The sequence below is a fragment of the Oreochromis niloticus genome, linkage group LG13 (assembly GCF_001858045.2).
Source record: "Oreochromis niloticus isolate F11D_XX linkage group LG13, O_niloticus_UMD_NMBU, whole genome shotgun sequence".
Lineage (NCBI taxonomy): Eukaryota > Metazoa > Chordata > Actinopteri > Cichliformes > Cichlidae > Oreochromis > Oreochromis niloticus.
The window spans coordinates 33,518,385-33,537,852 of NC_031978.2; the positions used below are offsets into that span (position 1 = coordinate 33,518,385).

Genomic DNA, 19,468 nt, shown 5'->3' on the forward strand with positions numbered 1-19,468 from the left:
TAATTTCTCTTTTTGATGACAGTTTTTGTGTTTGTTCAAATACAATTTAATTTCTGCAAAACCTTTCATTTATCCATTATTGCTTATTATTCTGTGCTATTTTTTGTGTTATTTTTACATTTCGCTCTGTGTTGTTAATATTGCTATCTTAGACCGATCGGTGACAGCCTGGAAACCTTCAGTTGCTACATAAAAATGTGTATTACCCGACCACTAGGCGAGTGGTTCTTGGAAGCTGCTGGCTCTGATTGGGTGAAACAGTCACAAAGAGAGTGCTGCACAAAGTAAAAGTTGGTCCCCACCACTAAACCCAACATTAGATGGATGGATGTTATTAAATTTGTTTTACAAGATGTTTCACAATTTGAAAAAATATAATTTCAGCAACAAATCCAACACGTTCCCATGCCAAAACATAATATACCGACGCTATGTGACAAATCGTCGGTATGTTACACGTTTGGAAACATGAGAACTGTTTGGAATGAATCTACACATGTAAATTTATTTTGCTTTCTCATCATGAATCGCTTTGGAAAACACCATCTGATATGGTTAAGGTTGTGTTTAAGGTTAGGGTTAGGGCTGGAATACATTGCTGGAACGCGTGTTACTGCCAGGAGCATCATTCTATTGGATTCCATCCACAATCCCGAGCATAGCTTAGGGACGCAGAAAGTTACCTTTTGCATTACTATGAGATGCCTCGGGACGTGACAAATCGTCAGTATGTTACGCGTTGGGAATGATAATGCTCTGACAAATCACTTACAGATCCCACGTCTGGTTTAACAGTCTAGAATACAGACAGACAGTTGGTGTCGTAAGCTCCGCCCTCTGTTAAAAAATGGTCATTCACGGTGGACATAAATGGCTTCTTTAACTCTTCTTTCAAACCATCTGTCTTCTCCGTCCAAAATATGAACACTGGCATCCTCGAAAGAGTGACCCTTGACCTTTAGATGCAGATGGACCACCGAGTTTTGTCGTGTCGAGGTGGCTCTTCTATGTTGTGCGTTTATGAAGTGGCTGTTTGGTCTCTCCAATGTAGAGGTCTGAGCATTCCTTGCTACACTGTACAGCATACACTACGTTGTTAAGTTTGTGTTTAGGAGTTTTGTTCATGGAATGAACCATTTTTTGTCTGAGTGTGTGGCTCAGCCTGAAGTACACCGGGATGTTGTGCTTGGAGAAGACTCTCCTGAGTTTCTCTGATAAACCTGTCACATAGGGGATGACAATATTGTTGCGTTTGTCTTTCTGGTCCTCCCTAGTTGGTGTCTGATCTTCTTTTCTGTGCATCTTTACTGATTTGATGAAAGTCCAGTTAGGATAACCACATGTTTTAAGACGTTCCTTTACATGTGTGTGTTCCCTCTTTTTCCCTTCAGGCTTAGAGGGAACAAGTTCTGCCCGGTGGTGTAGGGTCCTAATTACTCCAAGTTTGTGTTCCAGAGGGTGATGGGAGTCAAAGAGGAGGTACTGGTCCGTGTGTGTGGGCTTCCGGTAAACTTCAATGTTGAGGTTGCCATTCTCTTCAATGTGCACAGCGCAGTCCAGGAAAGGCAAACAGTTATCCTTAGTGTCTTCCCTGGTGAACTTGATGTTTTTATCCACGGCGTTAATGTGCGCAGTGAAGGATTCCACTTCTTGTGTCTTGATTTTGACCCAGGTGTCGTCTACATATCTGTACCAGTGGCTGGGTACTCTCCCTTTAAAAGAGCCAAGAGCCTTTCTTTCCACTTCCTCCATGTAAAGGTTGGCTACAATAGGTGACACAGGGGAGCCCATGGCACAGCCATGTTTTTGTCTGTAGAAGCCTTCGTTGTATTTGAAGTATGTTGTGGTAAGGCAGAGGTCTAACAGTGTGCAAATCTGATCGGGTGTGAAGTTGGTCCTGTCTTCCAAGGAGCTGTCTTCTTGTAGTCGTTTTTCTGACAGTCTCCACTGCTTCCGTGGTGGGTATGCAAGTGAAGAGAGAGACTACATCAAAGGACACCATGGTTTCATTTGGATCCAGGGTAAGTTTCTGGACCTTGTCGGTGAAGTCGGTGGAGTTCTTGATGTGGTGTGGGGTGTTCCCCACGAGAGGTGCCAGGATGGTAGCAAGGTGTTTCGCAATGTTATAAGTGGCTGAGTTTATGCTACTGACTATGGGTCTGAGTGGGACCCCTTCCTTGTGGATCTTAGGAAGTCCATAAATGCAGGGTATGGCATCCCCTGGATAAAGGCGGTGATATTTGAGGCGGTCAATGATTTTGTCCTTTTCAAGGTCTTGAAGGCAAGCTATAACTTTCTTTTTGTAGCTGCTTGTGGGGTCTCGTTTTAAAGCTTCGTAGGTGTTGTTGTCACTGAGGAGAGTAGTGATCTTTGTGTGGTAATCTGTTGTGTTTAGGACCACGGTGCACCTTCCCTTATCCGCTGGTAATATAGTGATGTTGTGGTCTTTGCTCAGGGAAGCGACGGCCTTCTTTTCTTGTAGTGTGAGGTTAGACGGAGGGACTTTGGCACTGGAGAGGGTGGCTGAGACTTTCATCCTGATTTGCTCTGCTTCGGTCTGTGATAATTTATTAATCCGTATGGCGGTTTCTGTGGCTGTGATGAGGTCCACTATGGGCAACTGTTGCGGAGAAATGGCGAAATTGAGTCCTTTGGCTAAAACCTTCTTTTCATGGTCAGTGAGATTCCGGTCTGAAAAGTTCTTTACCCATTTCTCCTGACTGTCTTCAGGTGTGTTTTCTCGATAGAAAAATTTAACTATTGCGATAGGCCTCATCTCTTTTGTCCTCTTAAAAAAAAAAAAGAACAGCCAATCCAAATTAAGTAGCGCAGAGCCGAACCAATCACAGCCGCAGCGTCACGTCACGTGACTTGTTACGTACAGCACAAGTGCCAAGGCGCACATGTGTATTTGTTTTTGCAGCCGGGCCGCCCGGTTAATGAAGGAAATGAGTTTGCCGACTAGAGAAAAATCAACCGAGAGCGTGAGCGAAGGTTACCGAAGAAAAAAACGATGATGGTTCCAATGCCGGAGAGCTTGTCGAAAGGAAGGGGCATAGAAGTTCCGTAGTGTGAAGGTATTTCGGCTATTTCAAGTCTGACAAAAAACAGAGTAGCGCGCACTGTAAATTGTGCCGAAAGCAAGTCTGGAAATACAATAAAGCGGTGCATGCTCAATCTCTGACTGAAAGCGCTAATTCGTCATTCGGCTTTTGTCAGACTAAAGTCACTGTTAAAACTGTTTAAAAGGTTAGCTATACAACAAGGAGGGATTGAGAATTTCCTTTTAGTTCTCAGTTTATTTGATATTGACAAAAGTTAGTCAATTTTGTCTGTTCTTCTGTAAAACGAACTATGATTTATTTTTAGAATTATATTTTGTTTCTAAGTGGAATTGACAATTTAGTAGTCTGTTTTGTTTGTTCTATTTTGAAACTTAAACGCTTTAGCGGCTGCCTTTTGTGTAGTTTGCAATATTTGCCTTTATTTATCTGAAACTGAAGTCTCATGTTCCTTAAGTACATTTACCCTGTTGAACTTATTATGGGAAATAAATATTTAAATCAAAACAAGCTGCTAATTATTTCATATTTTACTTGTGAGCAACGGCACATTTAAATCTTACAAATATAGTTACTTGGCTTATATCGTGATATATATCGTTATCGCCTGAAATGAAAAAAACATATCGTGATATGAAAAAATCTTATATTGCCCAGCTCTACCCTGTACTAAGGGACGTATTCTCTGCAGCGTCGACCTGTCCATTGAGCAGAATTAAAAAAGCTTTAGTTTCAGTCTAAGCTTTAGTCTCAGTGGTTTGAGGACAAGAGTGATGAAAAGGGGAAAGGGTAGTAATTGGAAGCAATGGGGGATGATGCTATTTTGATGGAACTCAAAGAATTTGTCATGAGAGAGATGCTCTTAAATATTATCACCTCCTGAAGCCAAAGTGGTAATTTCAGGAAGTGGTAAGCAGATTTCTTGTACAAAGAAGCAGAAAATTTTAGTGTTGGGAAAATATCACATTTTCCAAAGGGTGAATGCACAGTGAATCACAGAGGGCAGAGAGATGAGGCTGCAGTGCTCTCTATGGGCCAAAACCTTCAGACACTGGTGGCAGCACCCCAGTCCCTTTTGTGACAGCAGCTGGTTTCTGTGAGCTGTCACAGGAAATCACTGTGAACACAGATTTAAAGGATTTAAGTGTTGGGGCATTTTCCTGTTAACTACTAAGTGCTATGAACAGGAATAAAACTTTGACTTGTTCACATATACAATTGATATTGATCCAAAAGACATGAAAGTGTCATTTTTAGTGTATGCGTGTCTTTGTAATGTGTTTTTTGTATTTGATTTTGCAGATTTTCTGCACATGTTGCATTTGATTGTGCTCTGCTTTTCCTTCAGAATTCGACCCATGCCAATTCACCCTGGTCAGAGCCAGCAATATATTATGAAGCCCAAATACTACCACAGGCACACCACTCACACACAGACTCACGTCCAGACCCAGCCTGAAAGGCCCATCCCCCTAACAGTGGGACACAACCCTAATCACGGTGAGTAAGTCCTAAAAATCATCTTTTCATGCATCTTCTCTGTCTTAATGTGTGTTTTACTGTGGCACAGAGTGTGCTTTTTAGTCGGTGAGAGTGTCGATTTCTGAAACCCTTAATTTACAGTGACTTAACTGTACTTGAGCAACATAATCCACAAAGATGAGTAGCATGTTTGTATTATTGCAGTGCAAGGGCACGTTATCTAGCTGACCTTAATTGAGTGTGATGTTAAGATAAACTGAGCAAAACGTTAGTTCATGTTGGCCAAACAGTCAAGATCAGCAATAATCTCAGCAAATCCACTGACATCAGCTGATAGCGTTTACATGTCCAGTTGACAGCAATCATGTAGAATGAAAACTGTTTTGTCCTGCTCTGACAACTTGATGTGTATCTGCAAGTTGCTTTGTAACTCACCTCCAGCAACTTATTTCATGGTGTATCTGACTATTAATACTGCTTTGTTCTGCCCTCCCCATCTTGTGCCTCCCATGTACATTTATAGAGGTCTTCAAACAGAGCCGTGCTACCAATAGTGACATAATTGGCCACTTTCAGTTAGTGATTTTTTCCTTGTTATCTGAAAAAGTGAAAGTGAAGGGAAATGTAAGAATATTTACTAGATTACCCACAATCATGAATGAATTACATAAGACATTTCAAACATTTCATGAATTATGTCTGTGTCCGTTTTCCAAATTAAACTGCTTAACGGGATAACTACTGAGAATCTTGTTGATACATTGTTACAAAGTTAGCACTTTAAAGTCACGTCAGAGCCTTCAGCTGTAATTTATATGCACATACACGCACAGAAACCATCACATTGGGTCTGACACTGTGAGGATGTGGAGAGAATGTGCAGCTTGCAGTTCGGCAGTAAAAGGATTTGTTCAAATTGCAGCTCCAGCGGTAAATGGCATAAAGACTTAAGCATCGCTTGCTGCTCTGGGCTGTCGAAAATGAATTATTGGTCTCATTTTCTGAGAGCAATTTCAGACAAAGGCAGGGAGTATAAGAGTTCGAATTGGAGAATGGAATGAAATAACTGTGTCATCTGGGGAGAACCAGTCAGTTTGCTGAAACAACAAGTGCCTCTGTAGATTTGAGTGGAAGGAAGTTGCCTACAGCTGAGTCTCTATCTGCTACCTATACTCCAACTTTCTTGCTTGACACATTATCCCCACTTTACAGTTTAAAGTGGACACCAGTGTGCCAAACATCTAATATACTGTATTTCCTCACTTAGTCTGTGAGTTCATAACAATCTGATGGTGCAAAAATCGTACACGGTTATGATTTAATGTATTGTAATATTCTATACAAGGCATAATATTGAGATTGTCATGTGTATCTATATTGTATGCTGTCATCCGTAAACCGTATGGGTGCACAAACAGCACAGCAGCTTAGTAAAGCTCTAGCATTTCACTAAAAACTGAAACCCAAAATTCTTGGATGGTTTGTGCTGCTCAGCAGACATTATTATTTGTCAGATTATTTATTATGAAACAGCACAAACACAATAGAAAGGTCTAGTTACTTCCACACGCCGTTTATCCTTAATGAAATTCAAGTGAGTTAGTTATAGAAACATTCAACCCACTTTGTAAATGTGTTAATTTCATTGCTGAAGTCTGGGTTTTCAGCATGGTCACTTGTATATATTGTTATTTTTTCTGTTATCTTATAGTCAATCATAATGCTTGACACAGCACAGCACATGTAACCTCGGCTCTGCATACTATCCCGGGTCTGTTTGTGGTAGCATTGGTTACATTCATTACAGTAGTGCAAATGTTCTTAAAGCTAAACGTCACTTAATCATTAGTTGATTTGAATCTTTCACTTGTTTATGTAGTTTGGTTATACTTCCCATTGTGTGTTCCTTTGTGCAGGTCCTATGTGTAAAACAGGTATATGGGAAGGGCCCCCCCATTACTTCCTGTTTTTATATAGGATATGATGTCACTGATCATGTCAATTGGGTGTAACCAAATGAAGGGGTGTTTCGTTTGTGTCAAATTGTTTATTTCCTTTAAAATATCCTCATGACTCGGAGTTTGTGAAGAGATTGACTTTTCAAACCGTTTAGTTAGGTGAATGAGTTTGTTAAGTGGAAGAATGATTTTATTCCTGTTTCTTTGTCTAGACTGTGTTATTTAGTCTACCCTGTTTTCTCAGTGGTAGAAATTAATGAGTTTCAGCTGTGGGTAAAATTCAGTATAAAGCAGGTGAGATTTTGACTGCTAGGGTCTTATGTTTTATGAAACAATCGTTGAAAGGTGACGCCAGAAAATGAAGAACACTTAAAAGAAATGTGAACAGTCTGCAGATGCTGTCTTCCTATCGCTTTCCTTGTTGCTTATGTTATGCTACCTCACAGAGTCTATGAGCACTTAGAGGAACAGCAGTTTCACTTCAGCTTCATTATTATTATTATTGTTAACACTGACCTAAACAAAATCCAACGAAGAGAATGAACACAATGTATTTCTATGCTCCGTCATAAAGTAATGCCATATACCTATAGTATATGGGGTGTATTTCTAAAAGAATCAGGGGGGTATTGATGCCCAGAAAGCTGCACAATCGTCTCTGGATAAACCCGTGAAGTAGTTAGTAAACTTGGAAACATTCGTGCATTACCTTCTACGCTGCTTGTGACATTCACATTTTCAGGAGACACTTTTTTTATTTTATTTATGAACTTCCCAGACCATTCAGAGAGAAAAAAAATCGTTTTTGGTCCAACTTTGGCTGGCAGTCAGACTCTAATACATCTGACAGATCAACAAGAGCCATAATTCAGCAGCTCGTGGTTGGTTATTGTGGCTTGTCATAAATTCAAGGCTGGACTCCAAAATCAGACTCACTGGGATGTATCTATGAATAAGCCAATATTTTTCAAAGGATCCTTAGACGGCACGAGTGGTTGTGCCTCTGGCCACAGCCGGTCGGACTGACTTGGGGTTATTAATGGGGAAGTCAGCAGACAGAGCAGTGTTGATGCTTGGCTTTACAGAACTGCAGACTTGAGCAGACCTACGCATGGCCACAATGACCCAGACCTGGTTTCAAAATAATTTCCTCAGCTCATTTTAATTTCAGCTAGCAGTTTCTAAATGCCAGAATATGTGCCAGACATAAAAACCAGTGAAGGAAAAGGGGCACAGACACATATAGAGAGGACAGAGGGCAGTGACCGCAATTTCCAGACATTTCTATGCAATGCATTTCTGGGAGGGAGTCTTTCTTTAAACCTTGGCTTCTAAATAAATATTTGGCAAAGCCAAGTGTTATTTCAAGTGCCGTTCGTTGCCTCTTCATCTGCTGAATGAGATGTAAGAGGACTTATAATAGAGCCAACATGTGCCTGCTGCTGGTTTCACAAATACCAGACTTAAACGAGTTGCTAAAATAACAAAAGTAACACAGAATAGATTCTCACATCATTTTTATAATTACAATCTAGAATGTAATGACCTTCTATAAATTACACTCCAGGCCTGTGTCGGTTGTCTACATAGTATCAGATATCTCCCACACAGTACAACCACAAAGTTATAGTCTCCACAGAGATGTGAGTGTCTACTTCAAAGTAGACCGAGAGTATCTGAAGTAAATTGTGTGTTTGGACTATGTTTGATAGCACTTTGCACCTGAATATAGCATCAAATGCATTTTCAATCCTAAACTTACAAATCTCTTGTGGGATGAATTTGCTCCAACACGAGGTTTAGAGTCGTCTCATTCATCTCTTACTGGGTTATCTGGATTGCAGATCTCTCTGTGTCCATGGGCTTCATGTTAATCCGGTTTAACCCTCCTCAGGTCCAGACCGGTGTGGTAATGTACCTGGACCCGAATAACGCTTTAGCTGGAGTAATGTGGTATTACCATTCATATAAATCATTAGAACCCTGAACTGATCAGGGGTCAGATAACTGCTACAGAATCTTGGTGTGTCTTCTATTTGATGTATTTGTAGAAATGTTTGGATATGTTTTCCTTGTCAGTCACGCATATAAATACCCTTTTAGTAAAGGCATTTTTAATTTTAACAATTGGATCTCAGTCTGTCCTGGGGTTATTTATACTGTGATCAGATAGTTATTTAATTTAACGGATATACATGAACGGTCGATCTAGTGAGCATCACATTCTTAAAGCAGGGCTCCAAAGTGCTGAGCAATCACAGGGTTTAATTAGTTTTCTATAGTTTATTGCTTTGTGCCATTTTATGTGGTGGAAGTAATGGTCAGCACATTATAGATATAAGGTATATTGTTACCCTGTGACCCTAATTCAAAAAAATTGTTTTGGCAGTGTAGTTTTTTTCCAGATGGAACAGGATTTAAGTAAGATCTATTGAAACACATAACTAATTTATTAAATGTTTTACTTTCATTTAATGAACTGAAAGATTTCTGAATGATTTTTGATTTTGTTTTCCCCCCAGTAATAGTACAGATAAATATAATTAGAAATAAAATGGCACCAAAATCACAGAAAACACAGTCTACTTCAGGAGATTTCAATTCATTTCCATCCTCACAAGACGACATGCTGTGTTATTGATCAGACAATTTGATATGAAAACATTCTAACAGGCACCAACAAATATGTTAGGAAGGGTCCAGTCCAATTACTCTAGTGGAAGTTAGACCCAGCTCACTGCTGTCAGCTATAGTTGCCCATGTTGGCGCATCCTGTCAGTCAAAGCATGCATGCTGCTAACATGACCCTAACGTCAATTCAATTCAATTCAATTCAATTTTATTTATACAGCGCCAAATCACAACAACAGTCGCCTCAAGGCGCTTTATATTGTAAGGTAGACCCTACAATAATACATACTGAGAAAAACCCAGCAATCACATGACCCCCTATGAGCAATCACTTTGGTGACAGTGGGAAGAAAAAACTCCCTTTTAACAGGAAGAAACCTCCGGCAGAACCAGGCTTAGGGATCTGCTGTGACCGCTGGGGAGAGTACTAGCAGTAGCAATCAAGAATAAGGATGCATTGCCTGCATACAACTTATGTTGCATTATTAAAATATGACTAGTCAAATATGATTAGTTTGACTGAAAAGCATTTCTCATGCTGACAGCTACGACAACTTGTAAATGTATTATTTATCTATGTGATGGCTTTTTTTGGTTAAGTGTTTATGCATTTACAATTAAAGAAACATTATTGATTGATTTTTTTTCCCTCCTGGGTCACCACTCATTGTGGTCTTTCATTTTTTGTATTTTCCAGGGGCAAACACATTTGTCCCGTTAGTTCTTTTACTTCTTTGTACTTCCCTCATGTCCCTTGTCATAGTTTCAGCAGTCCCCCTCCAGAAGCTTGGTGATATTTGTGAGTCTTATTGATGCTATGATTATTATTCTTTATAATAAAGTATTCTGATTGCGATTAATGAGGCAACGATTGTTATTCTCTCATTGATAAGTTTAAAAACTGTGTGGGCTGTGTCGACCTCACATTTCTTGGGTAGTGCACGTCGGGTTACGGTGCAGGGTTTCAGAGTGGTTTGCGGTTAAGGCGTAGCGTAGATCTCCTGCTGAAGCATATATCCCCAGTTACTGTGTAACACAGCAAAGCTACAAATAGCAGACCCCTGAGCCTAATTTAATGGGAATTCCATGGCTGGTTTTTGCTCAGCATGCAGTCAGCACTAGACCTTTTGAAAGTAGCAGACATGTTTGCTCTTCTAAAACAGGAAGCCTGCAGCCTCTCTGTCAGCCCTGTCCCACGCGACAGACAGCCTGTCAGCAACTGGCTGTGGTGCGACATCTGGTAAAGTTATTCTCAGTCTCCCCTCAGCTCTCCCACACTGCCAAAGCAACCTCAGACAAGTGTTAGCAGTGTGGGTCATGACTGAAGGTTTGGTCAGGGAGGATCACCTCACCATCACCACAGTGACCAAAGAAGCATGCCACAAATAGTATACAATCAAAGTAGGGATTTTTGGAACTGTTGATCTTAGGTCAGCTTAATTGTAGGACCAGTTCCTACAATTGAGACTAACTTCATCAGTTCCATGAAGGACTCTAACCACAACTATAAAGCCTGCACAGTCTACACTCATGCCTTTGCAAAATATATTTGCATTATAAAATCCCAAATGTTTTCCCTACAAAATCTTTTGCCACTTCCTCAGCCATACTTGGTCAGATCTTTGCTAATGATGTCAATTTAGGACGCAAGTTAAAATATGTTATCTAAATAAAGCTGTTCTTTTATGCAACAATTACCTGAGTTTTGACATTAGTGTTGTAAATAATGAAGCCCCTTTTCAAAATCTTAAAATAACCAAGTTGTGGGACCTAAAAATGAAGTACCTCAATTTACCCAGTCATGTTCCCATTTGAGCATTTTGTAGAAATGTGTCACTCCCACTGAAAACAACTTAAAAAACACTAACTGTCTAATAAGTGGCACAGTAGAAGTCAAGATATCATGATGTATGCTTGAGACCTTTTACAACCAGGGTTCTAGTTCCCTTGTGCTCTCCTACATCCTCCTGTCATGTTTGTGACTTTGAGTGAGTAAGGCTGCGTTCACACCGAACGCGATAGAGGCGAGCGAAAACGCCCTAAACGCCCCTAATTTGACGCGTGCACATTCACACCTCAACGCGTGTCCAAGAAAAACCCATCGCGCCTCAAAATTGCATCTTTCCACGCGCGTGGACCGGAAATGTGGGAGGAAGTTGTGCCAGATGTGTTGTGCTGCAGATGTCCTCTGAATAAACACATTATCTTGTTAGCGGAAAGGTATTTGTACATCAGTGGGAAAATAGCGGGACAGTAGGCGGGCTTGCTAGCTTTTGCGCGGCTTTATCGGGTCAGTCTGAAAATTAAAAAGGAGAATGAATTAACTTACCAGGTTGCCCGATCTCCTCACTTCTGTGCCTCCAAGCTCGGTCCTTTTTATTCCTGTCTCGGTAGAAGTAGCAGCTGGCATCATACAGCTCTGGGTGATTAGCCACGGCAGTGATGAGTTTTTCCTCCATACTGAATGAAGAATGAAGGGCTTTGGTTTGATCTGCCCCTGTGACCTGGTTACAGCCACGTCACCGGCCTCCTGATTGGTTGTCGGGGCGCGATTTGACGCCGGAGTTCATATTTTCCAACTCCAGCGGTTGGCGCGGTACGGGCGTGTGCACAAAATGCAACACACAATCTGACACGCGTGGTTTTCTTCGCGAGTCAAACGCGCCCCACGCGGTACACTGACGCGCGTTTCACGGGTTTTGGCGTTTTCGCGACGCAAATCTGCTTCCGCATGTTCGCCGGATGCGCAATCGCGTGTCATCGCGCTCTTTCCATTGACTTTACATGTACACCTGACGCTCTGGCCGCCTCTATCGCGTTCGGTGTGTGCAAAACTGTGTAAGACTAGAGACCAGTGTTGGTCAAGTTACTTGAAAAAAGTAATCAGTTACTAATTACTGATTACTTCCCCCCAAAAGTAATCTTTACTGATTATCCATCCATCCATCCATTCGCTTCCGCTTATCCTTTCCAGGGTCGCGGGGGGCGCTGGAGCCTATCCCAGCTGTCATAGGGCGAGAGGCGGGGTACACCCTGGACAGGTCGCCAGTCTGTCGCAGGGCCAACACACAGGGACAGACAACCATTCACGCTCACATTCACTCAAACATTCACACCTAGTGACAATTTGGACACCTAGTGACAACTTTACTGATTACTTATTTTCAAAAGTAATTAATTACTTAGTTACTTAGTTACTTTTTAAAAACACAATTTACAACCCTGAATAGGTGATAAAGCGATAGATCTTTCAGCCCAATTCTACTTTTTCTGCATAATCTGTCACGGTGGTGGACGGACTCAGGCGCAGACTGAGGTAGCACGGTTCTACAATACTTTATTTATCACTCCGGTGCGCTATGTACACGTGAAGGGGGGGGGGAGAAACACCAGGATCCCGGGGAAACACACTTTTTCACACTTGCTCCGCTCCTTGTCCAAACACTCCTCACACGAACAACCCACTCACACTCACGGGGTCCAGATAAACCTGTAAACATAGACGAGGGTAAGTCGGCGGCAAGCACGGGAACAACTGATTCACAATGAAGCCAGGCAATACTGACGAGGGTTACTCAATATTCCAGCGATGAATAGCTCAGAGCCCCAGCCTTAAGAAGAGCCAGAGATCAACTGCAAATTACTCGAGATCAGCTGCAGGTGTGTGGGCCAAGGGCGGGAGCCCAGTCAGAGCTCCGCCCAGGCAGACAGGTAGGGGGGAGAGAGAGAGAGAGCGAGAGCGAGAGAGAGAGAGAGAGAGAAACAACAAACACTTGTGGCCACACTGGGCTGGCCGGGAAGGCACAGGGACCATGACATAATCCATCATACAAAATGTAATCAAATGGAAACATCTCTTTTTAAAACGTTAAATCTTTTAACTTTATGCATCAAGCAAAAACTTAATTATATGCAACATTCTCTGACTGGAAGAAATTTGTTTAACATTTAAACCTATTTTCTGCACATTCCAGCACATAAAATAAAATATTTTTTTGTGTTTACACTCACTCTTTCAAATAGATGCAAGTAAAACACAGCAGAAAATAAATAAAATCAAAGACTAGCGGTCCTGTTGCTCTATTTTCACCTGTAAAGCAGGAGTGGGGTAGGTGGAGGTTTAGCCTGGTGCAGGTGTGCCTCGGCGGTCAGTGGAAGAATCCGCGAGTTTCTCTGTGAATTTCCCATTACAGTCGTAGCGCACTCGCTGCTTGCTTGGAAGTTTAGGGGGTTTTTTCGCTGTAAAAAGAAGTTTTCTTCCCACGCACAATGGACAGTAATGTTTTTGTCACTTTTTATGGAATCAAACTCAAAATAAGGTCAGTACTTCCACGCTTTAAACGCTGCATGCTCATACTCTCTCCCGCACTCGATATATTATCCATTGTTGATCTGTGAACAGCTGTTGTCACGAACGTCGCACTCGCTTACGTCACTGTCATGAGACATTCTCGCAAAAAATCACGGTTTTAGTAACGCAGTAACGCAGCGTTCCTACGTGAAAGTAACTGTAATCTAATTACCGTTTTTGCAATAGTAATCCCTTACATTACTCGTTACTTGAAAAAAGTAATCAGATTACAGTAACGCGTTACTGCCCATCTCTGCTAGAGACGCTGGACTTTCGATGGCCGCCGTGGAGTCCAGTTCATTGATGACCAATCTGCAGCTGACTTGATGTTCGCAGATGATGGCGCCATCTTTGCTGAAAATGACGCAGAGGCTACAGACATCCTACACGACGTCGCCCAATCTGCTCAAGTGTATGGCCTGGAGGTCAGTGACGGGAAGACCAAAGTCCGTGCAAATCGAAAAAGTGCGGGAATTCACATACCTCGGCTCTCTGGTGCAAGAAATGAAAGTACCATCAACGGCGGAAATACACTCAAGAATTGGTCAAGTGGTGGCAGCTTTTGCCTCCCTCCGATGGTGCATCTGGAAGAAGACACATGTCACCCTCATTACCAAAATCCGCCTGTACTGCACACTGGTATTGCCCATTCTTCTCTATTGATCTGAAACCTGGGCCATCCTCAAGCACGACCTCAACAAGCTCGAGCTTTTCCAAATGTGCTGTTTGTGTCAGATTCTCTGAGTGTCCCTCCGTTAACATCTCAGCAACAAGCACGATACGCAGTCAGTGTCACCAGCAGTCCTCGATGGAAGAGCTGATCCAGAAGTGATGACTGCAATGGTTGGCCACATCTGCAGTATGAGCAGCCATCACCTGCCATACCGCCTTCTGGTGCAGCAGCACCCCGCCCACTGGAATATCAAGCGTGACACGCCCAAGAAGACTTAGATCGAGCAAATTGAATATTATCTTAAACAACGATGTCCAACCCTCAAGCAAGCAAAGGCCTGTGTGTGCATCGTTGACCAAGACGGAAACCCTACGACACCCGCAGCAACATATTGGCTTCGTGGATAACCTCCCCTGCCAACCGGCAGCTAGGGTCAAAAGAAGAAGAAGAAAGAAGACTTAAGAAGCTATATATAAATGTGACTACATGACCCCAGTGTGTTATCCATCCATCCACTTGTCCTTATTCTACTTGGGTTCACTAATGTGCAAAATGAACATCATGTTGTATTTAAAACTTGACACTAGTGGCCGAGACCCTTAAACTGACCAGGAACTTGTTTATTGAGGTCATAGAACAAGGCAGCTGGGGGCCATTTTCCCATAGACTTCCACAGAATATAAACCTGCATCAGGGTTTAGATTGATGTGCCATCAGATGTGCCCGAACAATTGTGCTTCATGGCAGCAGTTCCGTCTCACAACTTTGCAGACCTAAATTTTCAGCTTTGGGTGGCTCATAATGTTTTGGCTCATCAGTGTACGTATTAATTTTTTTTAAATAATTAATGTTCCTTGTGTGCGAAAACATTGCAGATGACTCTAAAAATGCATTCAGTGAACCCTGACTTTTCCTTTGAAGCCTCTACAGGTGTATGCACTTTGATGGCTCACATAAAGCCTCTGTGCCTTAAAGGAAAACATCAGAAAGAAAAACAACTATCCCCCATTCTGTACTCGCTCATTCCTCTCTACTATGCCACAGCTTCTTTGTTGCCCGGATGACTCTCGCCCTGAACCTTTTCTCTCTTCAAGATGATTATGTCTGTGTTGTGTAGGAGATGCTCCTGTACCTCTGTTTCCATATGCTCAACAAGATAAACTAAAACTGCTAGCCGTGTTCACAGAATTACAGAGACACAGAAGTGTGTTTGAAGGATGGAGGGAGGTTTTGGAGGATTTAGGAATGCTTTATCATCGCTGTGGCCGGGGTTCTGCTGCTCCAAGCCTTGCCAGTATAATTCTGATACAGATTGGTGTAAACTTGTTGCTGCTTTAGGAGGAAATTGTCAGAAAACAAGATATTCCTTGTCAGTTTCTTTGTAAAGAGAATATTAGACTTAAAAAAAAAACATGATTCCCACAAAACACAAAATGAATGCGATACAAAATTCAATAATGCAAAACTTTTCACTTTTGATTTCTCCACTGATGTAATAAGCTAGCATTCAGCAGTTAGGTGTCTTTGAGCTGTATGTTTTTTGCCTGCATGTTTTGATCTCATCATCTTTTGGCTGATTCAGCACTTTTCTGTCTGACTGTTTGTTCACTTTTTGTCTGTCTCATTTCTATCATGGAAGCCGTGCCAAACAAAACAGGGAACAACATTTTTTTTAACCTGTGCTTACTCAACGCTGTCCTCTTCAGAAAGAACTAAAACAGTTTAATTCACCGGGTTAATCAATAAAAATGTTTACTTTGTCCTGACAAGAAAACTTCTGCAGCATGGGAAATTCTAACGTTTACAGTCGGTTGTTTTTCATTTCCAGCCTACAGTCGAAGTTTATTTCTTTAAACCGTGATCATAATTTTGATTTCATATTTATGTCACGTTGAGGTACAGTTGCAAGTAAAAGTGAACCCTTTGGAATTCTAATAACATAAAGTGCTTTTCTACACTATCCAAAAATAATTTCACTATGAGCCACATTTACATTTTTTGTCAGGATTTTATCCTACAAGTATAAGCACTGTATCTGTCTTGGATTTACACCTGCGGTTAACCCACTGAGGCACTGGGAGAACCTGCAAACTCTACACAGATCAGTCCCTGCTAACCATGAGATTGTGATCTAACGACAACATCAGAAACATGCCAGTAACACAATTCTGTGTTTACAAAAACCTCCAGGAGAAGCAGAATCATTCAACAGTAAAGAAGAGAGTACGTCATTAAATCTAAAATTGCAAAGAATTATCTATGTTGATATAGACACGGTACTCCCATAATCCAAAAAGATGCATGTTAGGTGTTAGAAGTGGCCATGGATGTTAGATAAAGTGCTTGAAGTGTGTGGAATAAAGGGCTGTATGGTTGTAAATGTGACTAGTCTAAAAGGCCTTGAGTGGTGAGTAGGACTATAACAGTGCTATACTGACATGCCACAGTGAGACAAACGGGATTCTCTAGTGGACATCACAGCACAGACTCAGGACCGCCTCTCAAAGCCCTGTTAGTGAGAACAGCTTGTTGCTGCATCCAGAAGTTAAAGTTCAAACTCCACTGAAACCCTGACGCTGTCTCTCAGCCCAGGTTCCTTTAAGAAGTGGAAAGCTTTTCCTGTAGTCTGACCAACTACACTCGAAAATTCTCTTTGGAAATCACAGATCTTAAGCCTGGCATCGGTGATAGATTGAAGGTGCACATGGCAATTTATGGATCTGTGTGGACCCCATTAGTGCTCAGTAATATGTACAGGTATCAGAGCATCAGCAGCTTGGCCTGGTGGGTTATCACTGATGGCTAGTCTGAATCCACCTTCTGGCTAGAGCCTGTCTATGTGGGGTTTCCATGTTCTTCCTATAGCTGAGTGTGTTCTCTCCGGGTAGGCTGACTTCCTAAACGCCTGGTGTCCAGACATGTCCAGTGCTATCTCTATCAGAGACAGTATTATTGATCGCTATCAGCTTTCAACCTTTTGAATTTTTTATCCAGGCTATCTTCAGCAGCAGACTCTCTTCATGTTCTCATTTAAAGAGGGAAACTGATGCATTTGCATTTTCCCCTCCCTGAGCCTGGTTCTGCTGGAGTTTTCTTCCTGTTATTATATTATATTAATACTATATAATACTATATATCAACACAGTGGCTCAGTAAACCTTAACATTTGATTTTCTTTAGACGAATGTATGCTTTAAAAAGCTTCAAAATTGTTTGCAGATTGGAGTTTTCCAGATGGATGTTTTGGAACGTTTTGTTTATATTTTGTTCTTTAAAGAAGTGAAGTCCCACATTCCCCCTGCCCACAGTTTCTTTGCCATTCTCTTTTCCTTGTTTATTTCCTTTTGGAAATAATCTTCCCTCCAAGGGGAATTGGGCAAACCATGTATAGACTTTAAATTTTGGACGTCTATATATAATCCTGGCACTATTTTTAAAACCAGTTTCCATTGGCTTTGGGTAGTAACCGCTACATCACATTAAGTCCCTGTTTAATAGTTAATTTTTGCACCTATTAGGGAATGTTTAGGTAGCCTGGGGTGTTTTATCCAGTGGTTTTCACAGCTCTCAGGTTTAAAAAAAAAAGATTGCTCTTTTTCAGCTCCTTGGATTTACTCCACGAGTCTGCACTCGCTGGCACGAACAGCTGACAGCCTTAGACAAAGCACTGAGTGCTGGAGACAGGGGTTTGGACCTGACACAGGGATGCCAAGAACCACTGCATAGGGAAGAGATATTAAAAGACTGGGGGCGAAGAAAATTGAGTAAATTAAAGAAAAAAGCTTCATGTAACTAAAGAGGTGTATGTGTTAAACAGTAGGTTACACATGCTGTGTACTTTGAAGCCTTCCTTTTTTCCTGTCAGTATTAACTGAGGGCTGGATTTCATGAGGGTGGAGAAGGAATATTTAGCGAACATAGGAACGGGGAGATAAGCTTTTTTCTTTCAGTCCTTTGGAAGACTGGTGCAACTTTTTTATGGATTTGGTGCCTTCATAGTAAAAGATTTTGGGAGAGTTTGCTGTTTATTTGAGGTGCTAGTGTTTCTTAAGAGTAAATATCAAGGGGAAGGAGAGAAGGAAAAGAAAGGCGAAGGACAAGGAATGCTTGTACTGGAGCTGAAGGTGGCATAATTGCTGTTTGTCTGTTTTGGAAGATATGCCGATATCCACCTCTGATGACGAATTGGAAGGAATCCCAGAGTTTTGTTTGCTGACTTCTCCTGCTTCCACAATTTTTTTTTTTCTTTATTCCTGCTCATATTTCAGAGGCGCCCCTGGATTTAGGAGCACTGGAGAAGGAAGAGGAATAGATAGGCAGGCAGTTTGAAGTGTTGGGCCAAGACACAAGTTTTCGAGAAATTGAAAATTACATAGTAGCTGTATTTTTTGTGTTTTTCTTTTTTTAGTCGTTGTTTTGACTGAAGCCTTAGCAGATGATTGAGACAAGCTTCAACATGAAAGTAATTTCACTTCCAGTGGCTCAAAGAATAACCGAAGTTCCTCTGCTCTCCCTCCCTCTCGTCTTGCTTTGTGCCATATTTTTGGCGGCAGCAGGCAACCATACGGGAAGAATCAAGGTGGTCTTCACGCCCACTGTCTGCAAACTGACCTGCATAGGTGGCAGGTGTCACAACAACTGTGAGCGGGGAAACACCACCACCATCATCAGTGAGAATGGTCATGCCACAGATACCCTGACAGCACCCAACTTCAGAGTAGGTAAGTGATCCTGGCTTTTGTTGGTTGCGCACATTACCAATCTAGATGGGTGGTATTACTACTAACAAGCTTCAAATCTGTCATATTAGAGCTGCTGGTGGAAAAACGTGTTGTTGACATAAAAATCTTTTGCATTTTATTACCAAGTTCGTTCACAACAGTACACAGGTGTGAAATTATTGTGCTGTAATGAAAAGAGTCTGCTGTATTTTAACATGATTATGCTGATTTTAAGGATGATCATTTTACTGTCTCTTATGACTCTCATGGCAAACTTACATGGTGAACATAGCTAAACAGTCATATATTTTTCTAATGTCGGTTTTTGACCAGCATTGCACAAATCCAAATTTTTCCATTTGTGTATTGTCTTAAATAATTCTGGTGATTTTTTGTCATTAACTGCTGATGTGTGATGTCAAAAAAGAACAGCTGGACAGTTGATGAGAGTGGCCCATTGTCACCATTATCTTGTCTAGCTTTTTGAGTCAGCACTGGACAGATTCCGTTTGTGTCACTGGGTGGGAATGGCAACATGAAGGGGCACTGTGCACAGCCTAAGGAGCTTAGAACAAAAGTACTATGCAAAG

At 41.5% G+C, this 19,468-nt stretch overlaps 1 protein-coding gene across 6 annotated transcripts in view; it reads left to right on the forward strand.

Moving 5' to 3' along the window:
* The window catches only part of ltbp1 (latent transforming growth factor beta binding protein 1), a 161,089-nt gene that overhangs the window by 41,754 nt on the left and 99,867 nt on the right, over positions 1–19,468 (forward strand). For 5 of the 6 annotated variants that reach the window (XM_025897470.1, XM_025897472.1, XM_025897473.1 and 2 more), the window contains exons 4-5: positions 4,411–4,562; positions 18,711–18,878. In XM_025897470.1, the coding sequence (XP_025753255.1) occupies positions 4,411–4,562; positions 18,711–18,878 (320 nt within the window). The remainder of the gene's footprint in view (positions 1–4,410; positions 4,563–18,710; positions 18,879–19,468) is intronic. The other variant, XM_025897471.1, reaches the window with a different exon arrangement.